This window comes from Gavia stellata, chromosome 4, assembly GCF_030936135.1.
Source record: "Gavia stellata isolate bGavSte3 chromosome 4, bGavSte3.hap2, whole genome shotgun sequence".
NCBI lineage: Eukaryota > Metazoa > Chordata > Aves > Gaviiformes > Gaviidae > Gavia > Gavia stellata.
Genome location: NC_082597.1, coordinates 4496360 through 4523604, shown reverse-complemented (window position 1 = coordinate 4523604; position 27245 = coordinate 4496360). Strand labels below are relative to the sequence as shown.

At 40.8% G+C, this 27245-nt stretch overlaps 1 protein-coding gene across 2 annotated transcripts; it reads right to left on the bottom strand.

Moving 5' to 3' along the window:
• Positions 1 to 963: 963 nt before the first annotated feature.
• RBM17 (RNA binding motif protein 17) lies at positions 964 to 16357 on the bottom strand. Of its 2 annotated transcripts, none has more exons than XM_059816473.1 (12): positions 16329 to 16357; positions 14488 to 14629; positions 12858 to 12974; positions 11758 to 11924; positions 9730 to 9827; positions 8696 to 8752; positions 6630 to 6771; positions 4500 to 4651; positions 3720 to 3793; positions 3251 to 3349; positions 2850 to 2922; positions 964 to 2704 (listed from the first exon to the last, which is right to left on the bottom strand). In XM_059816473.1, exons 2-12 carry the CDS (start codon positions 14608 to 14610, stop codon positions 2601 to 2603), a joined length of 1206 nt encoding a protein of 401 aa, XP_059672456.1. In that variant the 5' UTR covers positions 14611 to 14629; positions 16329 to 16357; the 3' UTR covers positions 964 to 2600. The 2 variants fall into 2 exon arrangements, with proteins under 2 accessions (XP_059672456.1, XP_059672457.1); XM_059816474.1 differs by having other exon boundaries at positions 9730 to 9824.
• Between the last annotated feature and the right edge of the window lie 10888 nt (positions 16358 to 27245).

Below are 27245 nucleotides of genomic sequence, written 5' to 3'. Positions count from 1 at the left end.
CACAGGAGATAGGAAGTAGAGAAGCAAATTCAGAACCGAATTTTTAAAGGCATGCAGAACAGTCATACCTGGGAAAGGCTGAGCCAACACATCAACACAGGCTAAATGGAAGAATGTGCATTTGCAAAAAAAACGCTTCCTCCTAACTACATTATGTGTGACAAGTGAGGTCTGACTAAAGACCTCAGTCAGCACGTCTGATCCTTTTCAGGTTTCCATATCTGCATACGAGTTTGCATTTACTGTGGCAGCACCCAAAGGACAACTGCTTACAAACCAGGCTCCAACATCACGTATTTGTACAGCACCCACCAAAGCGAGCACCCACACAGAGATGAAATTAAGGTCTGCTACCACTTCAGAAGGAGGTATACTTATGCTGTCTCAGTGACCCCATGCATCAGAAAAATACTTTATTTATAGCATCAATCTCCTACACAAAACACTAAATGAACAAGTCCTCTCCCCTACCTTTCCAGGGGTAAACTCTACTCATAATTCTTCAACCACAGTAAGGATTTTTAGAACTAAATGGTTCAAAACTTGCCAGTAAAGCAATTCTCAGCAAACAGAAGACCTCCAACTCAAACTGGAAGCTCAGAAGCTGGTATTACAGAGAAAACAGCAGAACAGCTGGTTAGAAGACACAAAGAACAGCCCGTATACCTCAGGCAACACAGCTAGTCACTCAGAACAGAGGTATTTGGCTGAAATAAGAGCCATAAATAAATGATGTTGCTTAAAGCTAAGTCATATTTCCAGCTAAGTTCAGATCATACTATCTCAGTTATCAGAGCTTAACCTTCTACAGCATGCCTCTCAAATTATTTGACTCTTACAAGCAAATCTATGCTAATTCATATTAGGCTTTAAAAAAAAAGGCTTTTAAGTGTTGCTCAGGGTCAAACAGAAAACTAACAGCAGAGCCAGTAACAGAATTTGGATTCTGTTATTGCCCCAAGTCCTGTGGTTTTAGTATTAGTCAGGCCGGTTAGTCACCTCTGCTGTAGTGAGGTTTTCTAATGGTGGATTACAGTGATTGCCAACAGCAGCACACGTGGTGTAGAAGTGACTGCTCTGTGGGAAGGCCTTGTGCAAGAGAAGAGGACAGTAAGGAAGCCAACACACAGTAGGTAAAATACAAGTTTTTTTAAAAATTGTTTTCTGTTTTACAAGCAAATGTTTGTACAGAGGTTGGTGGAACACAAGCAGACAAAATAAGCGAAACACAAGACCAAGGGTTTGTCATATAGATCTGCAGCCAAAACTTAATAAAAGGGGAATAACTGCAGATATTCACAGCGTTGATCAACTACAGGTCTATACCCCCACCCCCCAATACATGTGTATAACAGGAAAAAGACATCCAGCATCAGCTTTCACACAGCTAAAATGCCCTCAGAGCTCACTTCCATTTCAGTATCTGCACAATTCTAGGTGCAATGGAGCAGAGACAACTGCCATCATTGCATAGCCACCTCTTGCCAACTCTTTGCAACATACTGTTCCCAAACAAAAAGCAAACATAGAACCAGGAGCAGAGTGCTATGCGTTATTTCACACTGGATTAAAAAAAACCAAGAGTTGTAGTATTTAGTAGTTTAGTTTGTCAACTCTTCAGATTTTCATATAAGAATTTTCTTCCATCGCTTCCTACTTGGCACTCCTGCTCAAAAAACAAAAAGCCTAACCCTGATGTTATTTGACCTCAAATAGAGAAATAGAGAGACCAAATGCCAGGTTTGAATCAATTAAACAAAAAGTTAGTTACTTACATGTGCTATTAGAGGAAGTGAGAATCTGATAGCTGGCCAGATACAAGAATGAGTTTCCCTCAGTTCTACCTATAGCATTTCAATAATGACCTGTAATCAGTTAACCCTGGATACTTCTAGCAAAGACTGCCTGGCAGCACAGAGCTCCTGCTAACAGTCCACTCATTCCGATTCAAAAGGCTAAGCTTTTTAAATTCTTTCCTCCTTCCATTTCCCTGGGTTAAACATGTATTTTCTTTGGATTTGGGAAGAAAGACTCATTCCTTGTTACTGCAGTCTCCATTCTGGCATGGAAAGTATTGTCCTGGAGTCAGGAGAGAACAAACTAGCTGCCAACTGTCCAACGACCCCAAATCACTCTGGCGTGCAGGCGAGGACTTACGAGAGCAAGGCTGTAACTCTGAGAGATACCATCAGGGAAGAGAAGCATGATAGCACACAGTCCTTTTCCAAAGCTTCCCACTTATTGTGGATGCAGCACGGGGACTCCACGATGAAGCACCAGAACAAGGAAAGCAGGACTACAGATAAAGCATCTCCTCAGCAGTGGGTTTTCAAAAGAAGGAAGTCATCTGAAAGCTCAAAAAAAACAGGATCCCCAGAGCAATAAGCAGAATTGTGCAATTCAAAAACACACAGACGTGAATCTTACTTTCAAAGGGCTTTATATTACAAAAAATGTTAAGTCACAACGAATGCGAAAAATCCATTCAATGAGGCTTGTTTCCAGTTTGCTAGGAAAGCTACTTTTCTCTTCTTTATTCCCAGCCTACCGCTGAAAACATGATTGCCAAAACAGTGACACCTTGAGCTAGATTTTTAAAATCAAACTTGCTCTGCCAGATCCAGGACTCTGAACTTGTCCAGGTTGTAGAAACAAGCCTTCACGACTCTGCCTCCAAAGTATCTTCCATTTAGATCCACAACAGCTGGAACGGAAACCAAGAACAGGTCAGCAAGCAGCAATTTAATAAAATAAACATTTCTTTAGCTGAACAGTCTAAGCAGTGAGACTGTTTAATCCCTCTACAGAAGTTAACTCTGAGGTTCACAGGACACAATTTACAATCCTACCTTTGATGGCAGATTCAACCCGTTCAAACTCTAAAAATATTCTTACAGCTTCATCATCAGGGGCACCAGGAATCTGAAACAAAACAAAAAACCCAAAACCCAGAAGTAATTAGAACAGTAGCAAAAACACTGGTTTAAATTGCTGTTCTTCACAGAAGTAGTGAAGAGAACACAGTAAAAAGGTTCCAAAAGCACAATACCCAGAGACTTTTTACTCAGTTTCTGACATTAAAAGTTTGTATCTTTCAGCTATGGAAAATCCAGAATCACAATACAGCAAAGGACCCTGTGAGATCTTCTAATCTATGCCCCTTCTCTTAGGCAGTAACAGGCCAGTCGTGATGGACAAGTGCCCAGTTTGCTTTCAGAGCAGCCAAAAAGAGAGACAGATTATCTCTTACCTCAAAGATGACACATTTCCCAACCTTGCCATATTTCTCGCATTCCTCCTTAGTTTCAACTTCTAGATCTTCGTCCACCTCCCCAGCACCTACCATGTTCTGAAAGTTAAAAGAATAAACCCAACTCACTGGATGTAGTCTGTACAGATGATTATGTAGACAAATCACGGATGCATGCAACTGTGACCACAAATACTTTAAGGTTCTGTTTACCAGCCAAGAGCCACAGGAAGAGACAGTTCCCTAGTACTTAGACAAGGTAACTGCATAATCTAAAGCAGCGTTGATTTACAGTCACAACTTGTACCTCAGGAAGACACATATTTTCTCCACAACACAAAGCACCATGTGGTTGTAGGCCAGAACCGTTCGAATCGTACAGTCATTGTAACAGGAACACAGGTTTAAACATTTCAACCACTCAGGTATGCTGCAAATACCAAGACATGTGCCCTTACTCCCGACTTACCCTTAGTAAGACCACTTTAGTTGGGCATTTCAGTATCTCAGTCAAGGGGTTAGAATCCGCTTTCTTGCCCGTTTCTGTTATGAAAACAGAACAGTGAATCATGGAATAATTTAAGATTAAAGCTCATTTAAACCTTATATGGGGGCTTCTATCAGCATCTTACTGTTATCAAACAATAGAATAAAAGCCACAAAATGTAGTTTCACATTGGTGAGGAATTCAGAACTCGTAGCTATTTGGAAGGACAATAAGCAGAAAAAAATCACTGCTACAGAATGTGAATTAAGCTAGAACACTGACAACATACTGTTTCTTTGAGTGAAATCATTCGTAGGTTCAGAATTGTATCAGATCCCCTAAGAACTAAAAATCAGATCTCCTGACTTCTAACACTTGTGCTCAGGCAGAGGTGCTGTTCTAGTAAGCCTAGATGTTGTCTCTAGATCAAACAGCAGGGAAAAGAGAACAATATCTAAAGCACGTGACAGGGAGAAAGCCAGCAGGACCAGAGCAGATCACCCCTTGAAAAGGCTTCCAAACACTAAAGGAGGACAACTGATGGAGGAAGGGGAGGATGAGCCGAAATAATTAATAGAGGACCACTTTAAAAAAAAGATAAAAAAAGAAAAATTTTCACAAGAAGGAACAGGAGTCATTCTTCCAACTCTATTTTCTGCAAGGACAGATGGTAAACAAAAATTCCAGGAGCTTCCACTGAGCCTGAACTATTCTTTTTCTCCGACCATGTTTCACAAACTTATTGGCGTAAGACAAAATTACCTTTCTCTGCAGAATCACCAACAATGATCTTGCCACCCCTCTTGCTTGTTTTCTCTACTGACAGTGCTGTGCTCAGCCCCTGTTCATGCTTTCCCAGCCCCTGGCCCTCTCTGAAACCATACTTCTGCATGATTTTATGAGCCACTGTCCCTCTGCAAAGAGAAAAAGCATCAGTTAGTAAAGGTTTCTTACACAAAACATTAACATCGCATTTCTCCTGAGTGCTCAAATACTCAACCTCCTAAAATCTCATTACACAGAGACTGAAAGCTTAAGAGCTTCTACATGACTTTACAATCTAGCAATTTCACAGCAGCCCGTGAAGATGAAAAGCGTGACTCCTGAATTACAGATAGGAGAGTTGTCAGAGAAGTTGACTAAATAATATTGTTCATACTTTTACGAATACAACCCAACTTCCATTAGCAGCGCAAGTCAGCATCATACACTCTACAAAATGGTTTGGGTTGGAAGAAACCTTTAAAGATCAGCTAAATCCAACCCCTCTGCCATGGGCAGCGACACCTTTCAGCAGATCAGCTTGCTGACAGTGAATCACAAAACAGATTAGACCAAGGTCTAATTTAGTCCAGTTTCTTGTCTTTGTCAGTGGCTGGTATCAAAAGCTTGAGAGAAAAGGCAGATGTAGAATACCTACTTGCCACATTAGATCGCATTCCACTATCTACTAGTTCAAAGCTGGCATAAGCTCCAGAGTACATGGTTTTACTAGCCCTTCCTATAACCAATCTGGATATCCTCAGTATTAATTTAAACATGCCTCATCTTTCTGAATTTTCAAGAATGTATTGAGGCAATAAAGTCCGCAACCTATTTAAAAGTACCTTTTTTTCTGAAGTACCTGATAAAAAGCAGCTCCACTGACAAGCTTTGAAATTCCAAATAAATGAATAGATAGAATCAAAATATATCTACACATGTTAACATTTCTTTGGAGACCATAGTTAGATAGGCCAAGACACAAAAGACAAGCCATGGTATAGTAGTTTACACCACAGTAAATATTCTATGCTCAGTCACCCCCATTTTACCAACAGGCATATAAGATTACACAGAAAATGCAGGATCAGTGACTACAAGACTATTTTCTAAGCATACTATACAAAACATACAAAGACATATTAGAAAAGGCCAAGAAGTCTGACTACGTAATACTGAAAGGTTAAAACACTGTCACAGAATGAACAGTAGCCAATTGTGTGGTCAAAGTAAGGCAGGTTAGGTTGTATTTTAGCACTTCCTTCAATGAAGGGAAGGTCCGAGGGTATTGCTAACTGGAGGTGGTAACAATGCATGAACTGGTCCAACAGTACTGGCTTTGGTTATCCTTTTTTCTAGACAATGTAAAAAAAAAAAAAAAGGTGTTTCTATCAAAAAACTGCATGAAAAAATTGTCTCCAAAATGGAAATGCAGTGTAATAATGTAGTAAACTACACTTTTATGACTGTGTTCGTCCTGGATACAGTTTTGACTACACTGAGGCTGCATTTCCACAACACCCAATGCAATTGATAAGAGGACCATAGCTAACCACTGCACCTTTCAAATGGGGTCTCTAAGCTGTTTTTAACTATAAATTCGACTTCATTTTCTTGCCACAGTAGTAACACAAGCATTACACACAATGCTAATCCAAGGCAGAAAAGTAAACGGACAGATTTGCAGCCACAGCTGCTACATTCATGCAAATATGCTTTGAATTTGTGAACAAACAAACAAAGCAGAGCTGAAACGATTGGCCCGCTGGTACGTAGCAAATTTAAGACAAAGCTGGAAAACAAACCTAGAGGAACTAACATGCCATCTGTGTTTTCCTGTATACTGCATTAGCTTGGCTTGTACAAGCCGTAAACACTTTATACTGGAGTGTGGCTTCAGAACTCGCTTAAAAGCACAGCCTTGAATGCAACCACCTCAAATGCATTTCTCTCGATCAAGTAAATCCACTGGTTTTTTCTGTATCCTGCAGGTTAGGACTATATGCACTCAGACTAACCACATACATGCAATGGGTTGTGTTCTTCTCTACTGACAAACTATTTTAACTTCTGGTTTCCACCACCTTCTAATGCCTTTTTCCACAAAATGTGCACAAGTCAATCATTTACCCCATGTTAGCAAGGAAGGAGTTGCTAGGTCCCGTGGGGGAGCGAGGTCTTTCTGGCTCATCGTACACTGGAGGAGGAATAGCTGCTTTGGAAGATGGTGCCCGAGGTCTCGACTCCTCTTCAAATGGAAATGAAGCTACAGCTGAAGAAAATGGAGACATTTCCTTTTTCAATAAAATACTTTGCATGAACTACCTATTTGTTATGAACACTAGAGTACTATGCCTTCAATCTAACTCATTTACAGACAGCTCTTTACCTGCAAGTTGTACTTTTTTTTCTGCTTTAATACTAACTATGAAAAAAAGTCTTCCACATAAATCAAAAATCAGAAGAATGTTTCCGTTGCACGTGCTGTTTTAATGTCCCCTCACCTCTCTCTCTCTCAGAAACAAGATTGGAGTTGAGTTATTCTGGATTTTCCTCATTGGATATCGAGCGAGTTTGTATCCACAGGTCTATAATTCATTTATCAACCTCTTACTTATCAAATGGAGAATATAAACATTTAAGAGGCCACCTGCACTACAATGAGTTTATCCAGACAGAGGGCAAGCAAACTTAAAAGCCCCCCATTCATCAGGAACAGATGACAAAAATGTATCAATGCACACAGCTCGGGGCCTGAGGACTGTAAAGAAAAATACACTGTACGTTTATACAAAAGAGAAATCAGCCTATTACAAAGAATGAATGCAACTCAAAGCAAAGTATTTATACAATCTTAAGAGATTTCACTGACAATTTCTGAACTGCAACTTTTCCTAGGGGATGGAGACATACATATCTGTGTATCTATATATAGATATCTCAGCCATACTGATTAGATTATTAAACTACCTTCCACTGACAAGTCAAATGGCAAAATGTAAAAAAAGAAGAGCCTTCAGAACACTAAAGGAAACATGCAGAACACACTTTTGAATGTACTTATGGACTTTTAGACTGATTTTATTTTAGATTATTATCTTGTGAACTAGTATTGTACCTTACCAACTAAAATGACAGACATGAAGATTGGGGATGTCGTACGAGGAAAAAAATCCCTATTTAAACAGCAGATGGACTGGACTATGGGACTTCTGCTACAGCAATATTTTCTCAGGTTTTTCCAGCCTAGCTTTGAGCATCAAGTAACAAGACGTACAAAGACTTCCTTGTGAGATCATGTCACATTTTGAAAGCTCTCCCCCTCAGGATATTTCTACCATTTCCAGCCTATATTTACTTTTCCTTGACACTGCTCAATTGCTCTTAATTATTTACTCAAAACAATCTCTTTCTGTTTTTAATGTTTACACACTTCAAATGCTTTCACTATTATATCATTCACTTACTCCACCAAACTTCCTTTTTTTTTTATTTGAATCTTCTCATAACCAACATCAGGACTCCCAAAGGAAAGTTCGTGTGCGTAAGATTCTTTTTTCTTATTATTTTTTAACGACATACACAACATGCTGTTCATTATTTTAATTTTAAAATGTAAGACAGTCAGACATGCAAAAAAAGGGAATAGTTTTGTTCTTATAGCAAGGTTATGCCATCTAGTGGACAACTGCCATCTTCAAGCTATCTTCACTGAGGGAAACCCTCATGTACGTACATCTCTTCAGCAGATATTGTATCCCTCGATAACTTAAAAAATTCTGTCCGTAGTATATAACCCCTTCAGAAAAGATATTCATAAAGTACCTCCTAAAGCAAAGGGTAATGGAAAAATTTCCCCTCCATGCTGTGGAGGTTTCTAGTCTACCCGGAGAAACCTGTCTGCAACATTTCTTCTTTCACGTTAGAAATGAGTAACTGAACACGGTTATAACAGACCAGCTTTCCAAACCACTTCTCTAGCAATACAGAAAGAATCCTTTAGAACAGAGATGTGAAGCACAGTAGTATCGCACGTTCCCCACAACTTCCCCCCATCAACAAAGAACTAGTACAAGTTCTTCTGCCACAAAGAAATCATATAGCAAGAGCAGCAGGACAACTTAACTGAATAGAAGGTTGAGTGAGAAATAAACACCACTGTTAGGTTTTAGAGAACAGGATTTTGGTGTACTTACGTTCTTTATCCTTCTCAACAAGAGAAGTGGGTGGTGCAATGGCAGCTCCTCCCATACCTGTGAGCAGAAAGGAAGACAACACATTCGTATGATTAGGTTCTGCTGCTTCGGAATAGCTTCGCTGAATTTTAACACAGCTGCTGGTTCCTCACCAGCCAATTCTTAACATACATCACTATGAACAGAAAAGTAGCAAGAGAGCAGTCTGAGAAGTTTCGATAGCGGTAAACTAGAAATGAATGAAAGGCACATCAAGGGAGACAACATCAAACTGCAGTGAAGTACTACATATGGTGTCTATCATAAACATGTTTCATAGGATTTCAAAATTAAAGACTGCAGTGAAACACATCTTCAGTTCTAAAACTGCAATTAAGCCAAATGAAAAAGACAGTCTGTTCAGGATTAACTACACTTTCGTAAGAGTAAAGTACAAAGTCCCTTCCATATTTTAATGAGCAATATTCTAATGTAGTCCCAAACTTCCAAGGCAGAGCAAATATTTTAAGTGTCCCATCAGAATTTTTCTTTTCTAAAATAAAAACAGACCTGAATTTACTGTAACTTTGTTTCTGAAAGAGACTAACGTTTAATTTTGTTTATGCAAAGACATAGCTCATCACACAGATCCACGTTTTGCTAACTAGTTCCAAGGTCATTCAATAAATGCAGGAATGGGAAGCTTTTATAGTGAAAACTCAACAGTGCTTCTCACAGCCTGATTTTACTTCATGCCTCACCCCTTTCCTGGAACCTACACCATGCAGAAACTTAAAACAGGTACCTACAAACTAACATAAAAAGAGGTATTTTCACAAGTAATTTAGCTGCCATCTCCTTCCACGGAAAGAAGTTTTCTGCATTACAACAGTTACGTTGTAATAAAATGCTAGGTTTATTCAAAAGGCTCAGAAATAACAGTTTAATCCTCAGCTGAGAAAACAGAAATACAGAATCCATGGAACAGGATTGTGAATTCCATCCCGCCCCTTCTTGTTCTTGTTCCCCATCAAAAAACTGAACAGCTCCCTTACTTCTTTTTCGTCTCTCCCTTTCATAATCTTCATCTTCATCAGAATCTGGATCTGGTCTTCTTGAAAATCCACTGGCTTCATGTCTGTCTTTACGTCTTCTAGGAGACACAGTAAGTTAGGATAAGAAACCATCAAAATTAACTCTTTGCTTTAATTTGTGATATCACCTTTACAGTGTGAATTATACTGCTACACCCAACTAGCATTTTATAAATGTTTTCCATGACGGTGCAAGTAAACACCTTTACTTTTTATTTCTTTGCTTTTATCCTCATGGAACATTTTTTGTAAAATAATATGATCCAAAGCAAGATCATTTTCCACTTGCAAGGCAGCCAAGGAGAATGTATGGAAATGAAGAAACATCTGAATAAATCTAGTTCAAACTGACTAGTGACTGAATGACTACAATGGAAGAGGTGTTGGATGGAATCGATAGGAACGTAACAGAGACATTAATCAATCACCCTGCTTTGAACAGAATCCCTTCTAAATTCACCATCACGGGCTATATAGAGTAATATAATTTACTTGGTCAATTAAAAAAAATCATCATGCTTAAATAATCAGATTATTGAGAAGCTAGCTTGGCAACTAGAATAAGATTCGGGCAAGTCTATTAAAACTTTTAACATTTAGCTGAGAAACTCTTCAAGAATTGTTTGCACATCAACTGTTACTTATTGCAATCAGGAAATTACTCATTTTAATACTTTAGAAAGAATTTTTCCCAAGAAGTTAAGAGCACAGCTGGAGGCATAAATCAGATCTCATTCCCAGCACAACCATCAAAACTGTGCTACAAGATGCTAAAAACAGCACTACTATGGAACCAGGCAAAATTTCTGAATCTCTACACTGTGAATCCAAAACAAATGTACACTCTGTTCAAACACCCAGGTTATCACAAAGAATACATCTGATGCAGGTTTGGCTGAGATTGTTTCCCCAATTTTAAATCTGAATGTATTACGTATTTTTCACTTCCTCTCTCTAATATAAAGACTACCCTCTTGGCCCAGATACAAGTTACAAGCATGACTAAATAGCAATCAATGCTTAAGCTGTGGAAATGACAGCCCAGATTTCAGAGATCCTGCATGCTAGTTGAAGTATGACAGAGCCTCAGGCATTCCACCAGAACAATGAAGATACAACCGAGAGAAGACAGAGAAGTCCATATGACTAGAAATATTAATTAATTTCCACAATCTAAACAGAGCAACAGAATATCCCTCTTGTAATTCCATAGACCTTAGATGATTCATACCATGATGAAGCTGGCTTATTAATTTCACTTAAAATAAGCAAATATAATCTTACTGCCTGGCTGGCAGATGTTTTATCACCTATTTCAATAGGATGCCGAATCTGCATTCAACTTCTTTAAGATGATTAGAGAGATTTCTTATTCCAGGGAAAGGGCATTAAGGTAATTAAAAATACGTAGTATTTTCTTTTGTGCAGAAACAAAAGAGTAATAAATACACAATTAACTTACTTAAACTGAATGCATAATATTAAAAAAGAAAACGCAACTATGCCTCTCAGAGGCTGTGCTAGCTACACCATTAAAACTGAATGCATTCATGTATCAGCTTGGAGTATTTAAAAGCAGAAAGGATGGTTTAACATTGAGTGTTGAAAGGTATTTCTGTAGTCAGGTTATACTGACAACAAATACTCTAAAATACCGGCAAGGTCAAAGTCTGATAATGATTCATGAAGTCTCCAAATACTGTTGCTACTATTGAAATAAAGTAAATGTAGAAAAACTTGACAAGTCTTTGAGCCAAAGAGGCTGCGAACATGATAAATCTTATAATTTTCACACTGTTAGGCGATTTTAGCAAGAGCATTAAAACATATTAATTAAACCATTGCGCTTGTTTCTACAAGCATACAGTATTCTTCGCAAAACCTTTAAGTATTTCCCTGAAACTGTTTAGAGAGATAAAACTAAACAAATTGATATTTCTATTCTTTATCTAATTGTCAATATGTCATGAGTTTAAACAAAAGCCTTACTTTTCTCTTTCTTCAATCTCCTTTTGCCTCTCCAGCTCACGCTGCCTCTGTCGTTCCTCTCTTTGACGTTTTACAACTTTTTCATAGTCATTTGGGAACATGGGATCATACTCATCTGCCAAAGGAATCAACACATCTCCCGCAGAAAAACCACTAGGTACAGGATCCTTAAAAAAGAAAAAGAGTTTTTTCATCTGAGCTCTGAAAACAACATCCAGTTGGAAACCAAGAATTTAACACTTCCTTCTCACTCTCAATGACACAAAACTCAATTCCTGACTTTTATAATGGCAGGTAATGTCCTAAGCCCACAGGTACTAGAAGAAATCTTTGCTTTCCTTAAAAACTAACATTTCAGTCACAGCCTCTCACGATCTCAAATTTTTCCATGAAGAAAGAATCACCCCCACCCACTCCCTCTGCCAAAACCAAAGCAGCAGCAAATCAACGTGGACAAGAACTTTTCAAAACCCATTAATTCATTATTAGAAGTATTATGATATCTTGCTGTTGCAACCCATCTGCAAGGGGTCCTCCCACACAATCTCATCAGTCTTTTTCATCACCTGCTATTAATATAATACTGACAGAGGTGTACATACTGTTCCGCTCTCATCTGAAAGAATTATTTCAGAACCATCACCTTTCAAAAAGTTTCAGGGAGAAGGGTTTGTTTTTTGATTCCTTAACACAAGAAATCAATTTTAAAAGGTTAGGTGGCTTTTCTTTTATTTTTTAAGTTGATTGTTATACAGGTCCAGGTGCAACACTGGTGCAATTACAATTGCATTCATTATTTACCTGACCTAACTGCTGTCTTGCAAAGTACTCTTGAAGCTGTCCAGGAGAAATACGCTAGGAACACTGTTTTATTTTAACTGCACATTAACCTTGATAATTCCATGTTTTATCACATGGAAGTCTGTATAAAGTTGAAACGTTCATTAATTAAATAACCTTTGAGCAGAGGAAATTAATTTCAAAAAATGATCACTTTGAGCACTGGAAAGACAAATAAAAAATAAAAATACAGATTGCAGTCAAAGAATTCCAATTCCAAAATATTTGTTAACAGCTGGACTTAGCTGCTTTGGTCTTACCTTTAACCCAGCTGCTACATGAGGTGGTGTGTCCACAATCTGTCTCTCATCAGAAGAGCTACCTCGTTTCAGGTCAATCACTGGAGCAAGGACTGTTGTTTGTTTTGTTCGCTGACTCTGAAAAAAAATAATCACCAAAACACAAAATGTCTAAAAAAGGTAACAAAACAGTTTTCTAAAAAGCAGCTTCCTCTATATACCTGCAGCTGGTATTGCCAATTTTTTTCTCCTACAAGGAAAACCACTGTCTCAAATTCTTCACTATGCAAAGCTCAATGTATCATTTCTCTTCAGTTTATCAACATACAGTAATTCTCAACTTTCCCAATGACATGGGTAACTAAAATTATGTCACGTTTTAGTGGTGGCAAAAGCCACTCAGTTCTGAGACAGATGCTGGCCAACTAAGTTTAAAGAGCTGCTACACGAATACAGATCTGATGTAATATTTCAAAGAACGCATCAGTGCAATCAGCGCATACCTTCCTCTTTTTAAGCAAGTGAGATCAGACTTTGCTTGTGCATGCACTAGAACATACAGCAGTAGGTGAATGATCCTTGGTTTGGACTAGGACCAGAAACACACGTTAAAAACTTCAGACAATCTCTTCAGATGAGTTTGAACCGAATGTGTGTTTTTTTTAAGAAGGGGCTCAGACTTATTCAAAGATCTACTGTTCTTCATATTCTATCATATGATAAATCTATTCTGAACTCTGAATTTTCTAATCCTATTCTATCCTTCTATTAGCCTATACATACACTGCATATCAGTTACAAAGAATATATCTAATATAGTAGCCATTTAGATTTCATTCATGCAGGTTGTTCCAATTATCAACTAAATCCTGCCCTCAATTTTAGCAGCATAAATCAGCAGTAACTCCAGCAAAAAAATGCTGTGCCTACTTAAGTATACGGTATCTATGCTACTACTTCTGTTTTAATTAAGTAGTCTCACTCTGGGACCTACACACCACAAAGAACACACGTGTGCCCTGTCTGAACTAAAATATCAACACTGCTTAAAGAAAAAAGGTGAAATACTGTAGCAACAAAAAGAGAAAATGGCTCTGTCACAGTTAAAGCTCAAGGAATTAGCTTGCACTCCTTCTCCCTTTCATGTACACTGGAAATACTTTCTGCAAAAATTTCTAATGCACAATGATTTGCACTTTAGCACCAAAAGCCTTTTAAATAGCAAGCATAAGATTATGCAAACATTTAAATAACAACTGATGCAAAATGCCAAAAATGACCAACAGCCGGTACTGGCAACTATCAATTACAGTATGACCCTTAATTAAAAAAAAAAGCTTAATCTCATTATCTTTGAAGTTAGATTTGAACATCAGCTTTTGGTTCTGCTATTTAAAAGACCTGAGGCTTGCAGCACACACATCAGTTCTTCATTCAGTTTTAATTTTGCAAGACTCCCTCTAACAGACTTCAAGAAACATGCATCTCGCCCTTTCCCACCTCAGTTTTGCTAGGCTCCTCGCTACAAACTTACAGACAGATCCCAGCAAAACTTCCCCAAATCAGTATTCTAACATCACAAACTTTCCTCAATGTTCTGAACACAAAAGAAGTTTGAATAATAGAACGCAAAAATACAAAGGGACTATACCTTTGCTTGTGTGAGAGCTGCTTTCTTCACCTGCAATTGAGACTGTAGTAGTTTGAAATTTTTGGACCAGCCTTCTGTTTTAGAATCGCTGGTCTCAACTCCCAAGTCATCGTAAAGTGACATTTTTCTCTTGAAATTAAAACTAAAAGACAAAAGCAAAAAATCCAGATGACATAACAAACCTATGTCCATGGCTTATTTGCTACTAGTTTGCATATGTTTGTACACCGTATTTTTATACATCTTTTTTTCAAAGCCAGAGAAAATTCAAAGTAATAACATTTTTCTGGTTAGTAGCAGATACATATGACTACAGTAAGGCTGTTTAAAAGTAACTGTTTGAAAGGTAATGAATACTGTTCAAACGTTAACAGATGTTGGAAACTACCTAAAATTATGTTCGTAGCATTAGATATTCATAATTTCAAAGTTATGCTGTAGTCCACACTGGTATTTTGAGGTTCACAAACAAATTCAACATGAAGTATCACGCAAGCCTCAAGACTTCCAAATCAAACACAAAGGAATTATTGTCTCTGCTGACCTTAAAAACTATCCACACAAATATACCAACATTCCAATCATCTTCTTAAATTTCACTGTTTTTTGCATCACCATAAAGGAATAGCTTTCTTATACTAAATATACTTGCCAGAGTATTATTAACTATTTCCATAATATTTAAAGGCCTCTCAAATACACAGAACTTATATACGCATACACACATATATAACGCACACAAACACATATAAAATTAGCTAGGTAACAACATCAGTAACATGACATGAAATGTATCACTTTGTCTGATACTGCATCTAACATGAGCAGGAGAAAATTTTAATATAATGAGAGGTCTGTCACCTGTGGAACAACCTGTAAGCTCATTATTTAGTCTCTGATAGGCCTGGATTACACCATCGCCACCCAAAAACTTTAACTTCTTAATTTACTGCAGGATCAAACATGACTGATTAACAGTCTGCAGTGAAAGCTTATAGACTTATCAGCAAGATCTTGATCCCACAGATTTAATAGATATTCTATTTGAGAGAACCTGCCCAACATATAGGAGATAACTGTTGCATTTAAAACTGTGAAAAGTCTCAGATGCAGCAGACAGCAACTATATTACAATCCCCAAAGGCGGCAAGCTCAGCAAAAATTAAAAAAACCCAACAACTTCATCCTGCGGTGAAATATGAGCAACCAGGGCTCAGAAGAACAAAGTTCACTGCAAGAAAATAGAGGAAGTTGCATTCACTGAAAATTATTACATATATGGGTACAGGGAATGAAACATATATGGGAACAGGATGAGGACAAGGCATTACAGCAATTCCCACCTGCCACAGGGGAGTAAAGCTTACGCAGTAGGAGTGCAGCTATTCTGGGGCAGATATGATGCACTTGGGGCACGTTATGCTACGCGTATGGATACAGGGAGAGTGCTGCCATCGTGAGAAAGAGACTTTCTGCCTCAACGCCTGGAGAGGAGGGGGTGCACCACAGCCGGGGGGGGGCACAAGGGAGCAAAGCGGAGGGGCTGTAACCACGCCAACAGAACGAGCAGGCTGTTATTTCCGTCCCCTATGCTGACAGAGGGGGTTGAGGCCTGGGACGCAGATGGGCCGCGCAGCATCGGGGGCTGAGGGGGCCCTGACCCCTCCCACACTCTCCACACGGGCCTAAACCCCACCGAGGGGAGCAGCCGCACGGCCGAGGTCGCTGAGGGGGGCCAGCCGCCCGCCTCCCGCTCCGCCCTGCCTCCCCACACCCCCCCGGAGCCCGAGGCGGCCCCCCGGGCAGGCGCGGCCGGCCGGGGCCCACCGCTCGCCGCTCACCCGTCACCGCGCCGCCGCCGCCATGAGCCGGCCGCTAAGGCAGCCGGGAAGGGCCGTCCCACACGGCAGCCGCGCCTGCGCACTGCCACCCGCCGGCCCGCCCCGCGGCGGCCGCGCACGCCCGCTCGGCCAATGGGCGCCGAAGGCTCTGCGGTAGCGCCGCCATTGTACCGCCCCCTGGCGGCTGGCGGAGGGCGCAGCACCCCTTTACCCGCTCTCCCGCCTGCTCCGCCCAGTGCGCCCCAGCACGGCACTGGGGAGGGAGGCCCGCATCCTGCCCCTCCCCATCCCCAGGAGCTACGGGCTGGGGGAGCGTGCTCTGATCGCGAAAAGGGGGGAATGGCGTAACTATTCGGATTCCTGACCTCCCCCTGCACTTGCAGCCCTATTCAAGGTGCCAGACCCACAGCTGAGCCCCCTTGTCCCTGCCTGGTGCTGTGGGGCCGGGCCCTGCCTGCCTGCACCTCAGCCTTCCCACACCTCAGCCTTCCCCGCGTGTTGTTTTGGCAGGCAGGACAGGGCAGGCTGCGGCAAAGTGGGATATGGGGATGAATTGTGCGAGAGCAGAAAGGTGACAGCTAATTGCACACACAGTTTTTCTTCACAGGTGTGAAGTTTGGGCTCCCACCTTCCTCAGTCCCAACAAAACACAATTTTTTTTTGTTTTCGCAGTGCACATCCAGCGTAATCGGTGCCCTGAGCTTTGTTTCCTTCCTCACGCCGGGAATCCAGCCCCTGATGTGCCTTGGGGGTCCTGCCGTGGGGTGAGACCACGCCGTTGGTGGGGACTGGGGTCGCCCGTGATCGAGATAACCCCAGAATTATCAGTCCTGTGCGGTGGTGGTGGATCACAGACCCGCTCTGGGGGAGGTTGAGCTGCATGAGATGGGAGTCATCCATCTCATGGTCTGCATGTGATGTTCAGCACGTCTCTGTAATGATCCCTGCCATAACCCTTTTAAAGAAGGTGCGTGAAACCATGGAAATAGAGACAAACAATAATAAAGACAAAGTAAACTTTATTTTGGCAGGATGGTTTAACACCAAACAGCAAATACCATCGGATGCTCCATATAGCTCACGTAAAGACAGCCACTTCAAATCCCAGTGGCAACAGCAATGCCAAACCCCACATTAGTTCTGCACTCGGAAGTTAAATGATTGTTAAGAGCCATCCGGGTTTTTTCAGGTTTAAGAGCCCCTGTCACTGCTGAGGAGAGAAGAAATAATTGTTACGGCTGAATTGTGAGGTTTTTGGGAAACAGTCGAGCCTAGAGATACGTCCCTGCAATATGATGAGCTGCCACTCACCCTTATTTCATTGGAGCTATACTGGAGTTTGAAGCAGATTTGGGAATTTGATCAGCAGAGGGCAGGACTGTATTTATGCCCGTCACTGTATTTTCTCTGTATGTTAAATCACAGTTCTCTGTACTGTATTTCTAACTCCTTAAGAAATCTGTGGGAGCTTGGTGAATGAGTAATCTGGCAGCTTGTCTCCTTGGGCATTCAGCATTTTTAATTACTTACCAAGTGCATCTTAATTTTGGGGGAAAAACATGGAGACAATAATATGAGACTCTTTTGAGTTTGACAACATGGTTGCAATGAAAAAGTTAGGAAGAAAGAAAACTTATACTCATTTCCCAGCAAGTGTATTTCAAATGTCCCCATCCATTATTCAGGCATGTTCATTACCATTTCACTGTGCCATCACTCCCACTAATACTGAGGTCACTGAGTAATCGTGTTATTGCAAAGTATTTGGCTATTAGAAGTATTTATAGCCTTATGTCATTTGGGCCTAAAGTGGGCTGGATCGGTTGATTTCTCTGATCACCTAGCTGAAGAAATCATTGTTGTTTTCCAAAACAGTCCCTAAAATTCTATATCTGTCCGAGCCTGGATTTTACCCAACCACACTAATTTCCCATCTTTTCCAGGTAGCTCACCCCAAAGTCTTGCACTAATTATTTGGAGTCGTCTTTTTGACAGCAACAAGAATGGATCTTCTTTTTTGCTTATATTGGGCAGGTGTATCTCCAGCTCATACCAAGCACATCAGATTGGATGAGCTGAAATTTCTAAGAATTATGGCCATTTGCACCACATGATAAAGCAGTGCAAATAAACACTCAACACTGGCTGCAAAGCCGAGCACTACCTCCATCCCCAAAGCAGACAGCATTGTCACTTCAACATCAAAATACTACAAGCACTAGCTCTATATTAATCAGAAAGTCCTTATCTCCAGCATTGCTTTCGACTGTGCTACTATGCAGTTTATTTCCCCATGGTTAGCTGAAAAAATGGTGCTAGTCAGTAAAACTACTACTTAAAATTAAGATCTGGTTTCAAGTTCTGGACTATACTAGACTCTTCCCCTCCTAGTTAGGCTGCTTTCTACTAAAGCAATCGTTCTAGGCAGCGCATTTACAGACGGATTTATTTTCATAATAACAGTGAAAGCTTCTTAAATGTAAGCAGAAATTTTCTTGTCTTTATTTATGGAGGATGTCTCAAGTATCTTCCTTTGGTTTCTTGCCCTAGCAATGCCTGCATTTTTAAAGGAAGGGATTGATATGATTCACATATCTGTAACTTTGTGGAAGAAAGAAAATCAGCAGGACACTTGAATGCTAATTTTTCAGTGACAGAATCCCATTGAGAAAAGAACTGGTATCCTATGCTAAAGGAAGGAATCAAATAGTTAATTGCTTCAAAGGGTACTGAGAGAAATCACTGTGGATTGAAATGTCGCAGAGCAATATCACAGCGTGACAGTTATTGGGAAAAACTAAAAAGGGATTAGAGTCTGCAAAGGTGGAAAACATGACAACAATGGGAGATTTCAATTCCTCCTAGGAACAAGTCACAACAGGGAGGGCAAAGGCTAAATTATTAGACCCATAAATAACTACCTATTAAAGCAATGAATCAGATAATTCACAAGAAGAGAAGCAGCTCCTGGTTAAGTCTGGAAAGTGCATTAGCATGGATCAAAATTTATCCATCACTGTTTGTAATAATAACCATGATATACTTGTACACACCCGTATAGGAGCAAAGAAGCCAAGAAAATCCATTTCATGAAGTTCAGGAAGGCTGAAGGCAGGTAGAGAAATCTCACCCAGCTGCCAAGTCTAGAGGTCCCAGACAGACTGGAAATGGAGGAGACATTTGCGGGATCATCCCCAGCAATACAAATCTTGGAGGCAGTTAATAACCGTGACTGAAATCTCTTTTTCAGCTATATCTGCGAAGGTGGGAAAGCACTGGCCAGCTCTGCACCCTTCAACAGACCCTCAATGATGCCGAAGTCTGGTCTTCCATCTATCGTTATTTTTTTTCCTTTAGGATTTTAAACCTTTCCATGTTGGTGTTTTTCCTCTTGAATCCCACTAAGGATCACCACCTCAGCAGTCCTGCCTCTGTACCTGCCTTTCTGATCTTGCCTGGCTCTGCTCTATACCTTTTCTTGCAGCTCTTTCTCCCAACTTAGCCATTTTCTCAGCAGTTTGAGATTAGTTTGATGCAGCTGGGTCTCCTGAACTCCTGGGAGAGGAGAGGAAGGGAGTTACGGAGATGGGGTTACAGGCAAGACCAAAAGGCTGTAAATAAACTCTTGATTTTCACACTGTGAGAAGTGCCACCAGCATTGGTTGGGACGCCTCATCATACCGACAAGCAACCTGGAAAAGGTGAACAGCCAAAGTGATAAAATTTGCTGCGGATCCCAAATTATTCAGAGTAATGAGCCAAAAGCTGAAAGCAAAAAAGTTGCAGAAGGATGGCATAACGCTGGCTGGGTGATGAGATGGCAGATGGGACCCAGTGTTAATGAATGCAAAGCAATGCACGCAAGAGAAAATAGCACTAACAAAACACACACAGTGGCAAGCTCTAAATCAGCTGCTTCCATTAAGGAAAGAGATGCTGCATTCATTGTGGATAATTTTCTAGAAATGCCTACTCAGTGCTCTGAAGGAGGCAAGAAAGCAAACAGGCTGCTAGGAAGCCTTAAAATTAAAAAAAAAAAGAGAAAACATACTCATAAATCCAACATGCACATGCACCTTTGAGTGGCCATCTGCACTCCTGGGCATTGCATCCCCTCCAAGAAGCAGCAGTGCAATACAAAAACTGAAAGAAATCAGATGTGTTGGCTGAAAAGAGACAGCTGAAGGGGACCCTGAAAGCATCAAGCATCCAAAATAGTATAAAAAAGGTAAATAGGGAGTTCTCATTTTCCTCCCTGATGGTGATCTCTAAGAATGTGTAAAATGAAGCAATGCTGGAGGAAAAAAGCAGCCTTTAAATGCCTCATTTCATGTAATTTCCCTTCAGCTTTGATAGCAGTTTTTGCTGGATTTGGATCATTTGTACGACGTATTATAGATCTCCGCTGAGGACAAGGGTTGCTAATATGCCAAAATGGCATTAGAGGGCAGTGCGTCGCAACCTAACTGGCGCTCTTTGGGGTGGCAATCGTGGTTGTAGGAAACTCCCCCCAAAACCGCAGGGGATCTGGAGAGCAGAGCGGTTCTCACCCACGCAGGTGGGAAATGGTGGGGACCACAACGTGGCACAAAAGCAAAACATCAGGGCTCCTCAGAGAAGTGTTGATCAGGTTAAAAAGGTGGTTAAATCCCATCAGATGGTGACGGCTTCCAGCCAACGGTGGAGGTCCCACACGGAGAACTGATCCCGCTGCACACCACATTTTTTGTGGTGGCCCTGGCAGCACCTTCAAACCTTTCTGGTATTTTTTTTTTCTTTCCTTTTTTTTTTCAGAAAATACCTGCTTGATTATCACTGCAGTCTTCCCAATGACTTTCAGCATTGCCCGCGTGGCAAAATGAAATATGAAGAGGACAGTGCCAGAAGAAAATTTATCCTGGCTTGGAAAGATTGGCCTGAAAAAGAAGAACTTGAAGGCGTAACAACCTGAAAGAATTGAAAATAGTTAGAAAGGCATTTGAAATATTCTTTCTTCTGCTAAGGGAACAGCTGAAAATGCCATTATGAAAGCACAGAAGAAAACGGTGTATTTTTGCCATATATAGAATGACCCAAAACCCCAGAAAATTGTGGCTTTTTTTCACCTAGTTTTTACTTACTTCACATTTTTACCTAGTTTCATATTTTGGCTGAGCTCCATGACAAGAATGAGTAAGAAGTGTCTCAAAACAGAAATATTTCATCACATATGAAGTTTCCGACACACATGTTTCAATATTTTTGATCACAACTAAAGAAAGCTCCGTTGCTATTGACACTGCACAGTGGAGTGGTTTTCTTTGGCCAGTGATGAGGAAAAAAATGCTACAAATGAGGAAATGACCATTTTGTCCTACCGTCACTGTCTCAAGCTTGTTTGAAGAACTGAGAAAACATGTTGAAAATGTAACAGTGAAAATATTGCACATGACTAGACTCGGTACAGATGGGATGTCTGCCGTCACTGAGAGGAAAAAAAATGGTTGTGCTGCTCTGCTAGAGGAAGGGTTTGGATAGAAAGTTATTCAGATCCCACTGCATTAGCCATAAAGAAGCTCTTTGTGCTAAAGACATAGGTTTTTTACATCCTTCAAATCCCACTGTCTGTGGCATCAGTAAAATCAGAGAGATTTCAGGAATTTTGTGTTTGCTGGGAGTTGGACTCAATGATCCTTATGGGTCCCTTCCAACTTGAGACATTCTATGATTCTATAATTTTATGAAAATGAAGAGAGGGGAAAGAAAAAGAAGAGTTAAACCTCCATTACATTGGTCATCAGGTTTAAAACTAATAGCTTTGAGAACCATTTTGGAAGCCAAGGCAAACAGTGACGGAGGATTTGGAAGAGAAGAAGAAAATCAGCTTTACAAGCTGGCTTGCCTGCCTTCCCAACCATTACTCTGCGTGCCTGCAGTGAAAGCTTTCTCCCTCGCATTACCATCTTTCTTTTAGTTTTCTTTTATATCAGAGCCAAACCTTGGCTGAACCATTTTTTTTTTTTTCCCCAAAAATTTCAATAGCTTCCACTCCTCTTTAAAGATCAAGTGCTGTTAAGTACTACAGTGGAGAACCTTTGCTATTAGACTTGTCTCCAGGTTTGAAGATTTTACGCCAGGAAAGGCCATTGGTTAAATTCACTGAACCTATTACCATGTAAAAGTGCTGATTCCCGTTTAGAATCATTTAGTCCCTTCGATTTTCCATCGCAAAATATTGCTTCAATCTACTGCAGGTTTAATAGTGACACTAATGCATTTCCTATGGTTTTGAGAGCCCAACTTGAGATCGCTTGAAGGATTCTGGGCATCTGTTCTCTGCAAATGAAAATATCTCAAGTTGAGTACTCAAAAACAGGAGGAGTCTCACACAGCAATTTTCAACATCAGTTGAAACATCTGAATGAAAACTCCCTCCAAATTTGCAGGTATGTTTTTTGAACTGAAATACAATTCTGGATTTGAGATTAAATTCTAAGAACTGTGGGTTGTTACTGAGCAATATGGCATCGCTCTGGAAATGCATCTATACTGCTGATCTACAGATAGGTAAGGTTACCCTTCCGCTTCCTGCAGATTTATATCAAATTCTTGTGAACAACCGTTTTCAGTCCAAAACAGCTGAATCCAAGAACTTAAGGTTCAAAGAGAATACTCTGGGCTCCTGTAGATGGCCATCACAACACTCTCAGCATAACCAGGATTATTTGGTGTTAATAGCACATTGATGGGCACTGAGATGCTCATGGATAGTAACAGGTTTGTGCTGTCTCCATCCTTGGAGGTTTTCAAGACCCAGCTGAATAAAGTCAGGTGGGATCTTATAACCAACCTTATTTCTGTGGCTTTGTTACTTGCTATAATTCTACAGAGAGGTGAGATGAAGCAGAGGACTTAGCATCTGGGCTTGCTCTGGATTACTGACCAAGTGCTCTGATCCCTGGGAAGTTGTGCAAAAGGAGTTCTCCTCCTCCTCCTCCATTAGTTGTTTACCTCAGAAATGGCATGAGTAGTATGAAATGCAAGTAGATGAAGGCACCTGCTGTGTTCCCTGAATTGGCAACCTGCTCAGCCTCGCCCCAGTGAGTTTCTTATTGCCTGATTCCAGGTGACACCTTGTTCTCCACAGAGGAGCACCATGTCAAATGTCCAGATACGACCTGTTAGGTCGATGGAGAGAGCTGGATATTTCCCTTGAACTCTCTGAATTGCTCTAGAAACACTCTGGATTCTTGCTAGTGGCTACATGGAGAGTCTGAACACTTAAGATGGCTATCCTGTCGGATTATCTTACCCAGGTATCTAAAAGGTGTATTCCGCCTAAATAGTCTCCCCATTTCTGATACTCAGCCTACATCCCACATAGTAATACTGATCTTACACAGTCCAACACCCTAATGCAATCTCAACCGTTATGACTTCACAGAATCACAGAATGGTTGAGGTTGGAAGGGACCTCTGGAGGTCATCTTGTCCAACCAGCTGCTCAAGCAGAGCCAGATCCAGTTGCCCAGGACTGTGTCTAGACAGCTTTTTATTATCTGCAAGGATGGAGAATCCACAACCCCCCTGGGCAACCTGTTCCAGTGCTCACTCACCCTCACAGTAAAAAAGCGTTTCCTGATGTTCAGAGGGAACCTCCTGTGTGTCACTTTGTGCCTGTTGCCTCTGGTCCTGTCACTGGGCACCACTGAACAGCGCCTGGTTCCATTGTCTTTGCACCCTCCCTTCAGGTATTTATAAATATTGATAACACTCCCTTGAGCCTTCTCTTCTCCAGGCTGAACAGCCCCAGCTCTCTCAGCCTTTCCTCATATATGAGATGCTCCAGTCCCTTCATCATCTTCGTGGCCCTTTGCTGGACTCTCTCCAGCATGTCCATGGTCTTTAGAATGGATTCAGGTCTCCTTATGGTATTGATGGTCTCCAGTTATGGGATGTATTACCCAAGCTGGTGATTTCATGTAATTTAAAGGCTGCTCTTCTGAAAAGTGTCACAAAATCACCTAGACTGTGCAAGGGATTGCCAACTTTTAAACAGAAGTTCAACTTTTCTGTCTATACAGCCTTTTGTGCTGGGACGTGTTCTCATCTGTTTTTTCTATGGCTTTCTTCCTGTGTGGGCAATGTGCAGTGTCACGGGCCCTAAAGTATGTCCAAGTCAATAGCATTGAGGTGAATTTTTGAAGCTAAGATGAAGCTGTGATATTCAGCATCTGTTGAATGAAGGACTGCTGCTTTGGAGTAGTCCTAGAGGACTAGGAGAGTCCTGAAGGACTGACTTACACATCAACCCGCCAAGATTGCCTCTGCCACAGAGGTGCTTGATGGAAACAGGGACAGGTATATTGGAACATACTCATCCTTGACATTGGGAATGGACCAGTCTGGTCTAAATGGTACTACTCTGCTTTAGGATTCAGACCTTCAGCAAGCCCCAGGCAGCATTTTCCAGCTGTTTGGCAATGACACTTCCCAGACCAGAGTAGGACTGTGTACATTGGATATATGGACATATAAGATCAGGTAAGGTGTCTTATTCAATTATAGTATAATTCAACTCATCCAATTTTAGCTATCTAAAACTGAGACGCCCAGTAAGTTTTCAAGCACAGGCTATGGCCAGGAGGTGAATCATCTCTAGAAAACAGTCCATGGAACAGCACTTTCTTAATTTACTGGGACAGTTTCCATATTCTACCTTATGTCCCAGGAGTTTTTTTTGTTTGTAGTTTTCATTTTATAAAAAAGTTTGTGTGCTTTGAGGTTTTTGGTAACTCTACAATTCACAACATACTGCTGTAGTAAGAAACAAAGAGCTGTGTGCTTATTCAGAGCATGCCATCTCATGCAAGAGAGAAAATCTTTTATCTTGTGTGTTATAAAACAACCCAATGACTGGAGTTTAAGACAAGATTAAGGACAAGGGCCAATTATTCTGCATTTTTCTAGGTAGGATTTCTTGCCTCTTCCTTTGGAGGTGTTATCCTGATTATTGGAAAAGGGTCTGAAACTGAACTACTTTGATGGGTAATCTAGCCCAGCCCATCAACTCCTATGTTTCTTAAGAAAAAGCACTGTAGCCAGAGATAAGAGTACCCTGAAGTCCTTAATGATCTGGTCCCACAGCATCATGGAAGGCAAATGAAGAAAATTGAACGCTGAGCTTTCATTTTTTTTAAATATGGAAACTTCACCGTGTTTCTTGTTTTTCCTTCTACAGTCTTTCCAATTTGTGTAAAACTAAGACCTTAACCATAGCGGGCAATGGCCAAGTGTGAACATCATCCATCCTTCTGTTCCTGAAAAACAAGGAAGATAGCAGAAAAAAACCAAAACCAATCCGCTCTTCAGGTAACAGCCTTATAAACAGCATTATCTCCACCATCAGAGCAGACCACATGCACGTAAAAGGATGTGTTATCAAAAATATCTATAATGGTGACCTTAAAAAAGTACAAGAAGTGCTAATGAATTTCTTGTTATTTTAGAAAGGGACTTTCTTCTCTGTTGGTGCGGAGAGCTTCCTGAAGCAAAAACAAATGAAGCTCTTCTCTCTTTCTTTTTAAATATAAGTTAGAAAACTTTTTGACTAAGCTTCTGCTCAGTTGTTTTCTAACTATTCAGGATTAGGAGGTGATGCTCCAAAAGAAGACTTTTGAAGTACTGTCTTCGGTCAAAGACTACATGGCATTAAGCAGGAGAACATAGAGACATCCCTGCAGTTATAATCAAAATTGTTATCAATAATTTGTTGTTATCAACAGCTTACTGGTATTGGGCAGGGGGGAAGGCAGGGAAGTGACTTCCCCAGGCTGCATCTGGAGATCATGGAGGAGCCAAAATTGGGATGAGGTGCTCTTAGCCTTCTCTTCTGGGCTCATCCTTCTGATGCTTGTTGCCTTCAGCGGCAGGTCCTTCTCATGAAGCTCTGCCTCTCTTAGCTCATCTGGTTTCTCAGTTATGTTTGTTGGTTACGATTTCTTATTTTCAAGCCCCATGTTGGAGCTGGACATTGCTTGGATGGAGCGTTCCAAGCGCAGAGCCAGGCTGTCCCACCAGAGGAGCTCATGGCAATGTTTGTGGTGATGAGTCAGTACCAGGAGCTCTGCTCTGACAATGTCACTTTCAGGGAGCGTGAGAAGCTGAGGTTTGGCTGTGCATGGCTGTTTGGGATGCCACAGCAACCAGAGTGCAAACTGAATTCCATGACAACAGGTGCAGTTACCTCCTCCCTCCTGAAATCCAAAGGAGGACTTTTTTCTTCTGAGTTTCTCCTGCTACAAATTATACCGTAGTTTAATGCTGACTGGCACTGCTGGCCACACTGAGCCACAGCAAGAAGAGGGTGCTGGTTTTGTGCGAGCTGAAGCAAGCCATATCCTTGGTACTTTTCCAGTTTTACCATGTTTTCTTCTCTCCCCTCCCTCTACGGTTGATTTAGCAAGGCTCTAGGCCAGTGCCCATTGAAGACTCAGCAGAAAGACTCCAAGTCTGGGCTTTGTCACACGGCAAAACTCAATAAGGTGAAAAAAGGATCAAGCTATACATAACAATGTTTTCGCCAAGAACTGGGAAAGAAAACATTAATTTTAACGTCTTCATGCAAACCTTTGATTTCTTAATCTTAATTCCACTAAAGAGAGATGATGCAGATCATCTTGGTGGACATGGTTTGAACGCTAAACAGTCAAGCAGGTAGATACTAACCTTCTATTATACTTTATATTTTTATTTTATCCTCTATCTGTTCTTTCTGTAGTATCTGAGCTGCACATATCTGGCATGGCATCTGGAGTACTTTCCTCTTCTAACTTAAATAAGCTGACAAAACACTCCAAATTGAGGAGGCTCAGTGTCTGGCTTTTATCAGTCACATCAAATATTTCGGGTTTTCCACTTTCTCGCCACGAAAACAGC

Bases quoted from the DNA above. Each gene is read 5' to 3' on its own strand.
- RBM17 (XM_059816473.1), bottom strand. From the start codon at position 14,610: ATGTCACTTTACGATGACTTGGGAGTTGAGACCAGCGATTCTAAAACA. The intron at 12,975-14,487 runs GTATAGTCCCTT...ATTTTTTTTCAG, and splicing joins CAGCTCTCACACAAGCAAAG to AGTCAGCGAACAAAACAAAC. The intron at 3,350-3,719 runs GTAAGTCGGGAG...TTTAACTTTCAG, and splicing joins CTAAAGTGGTCTTACTAAGG to AACATGGTAGGTGCTGGGGA.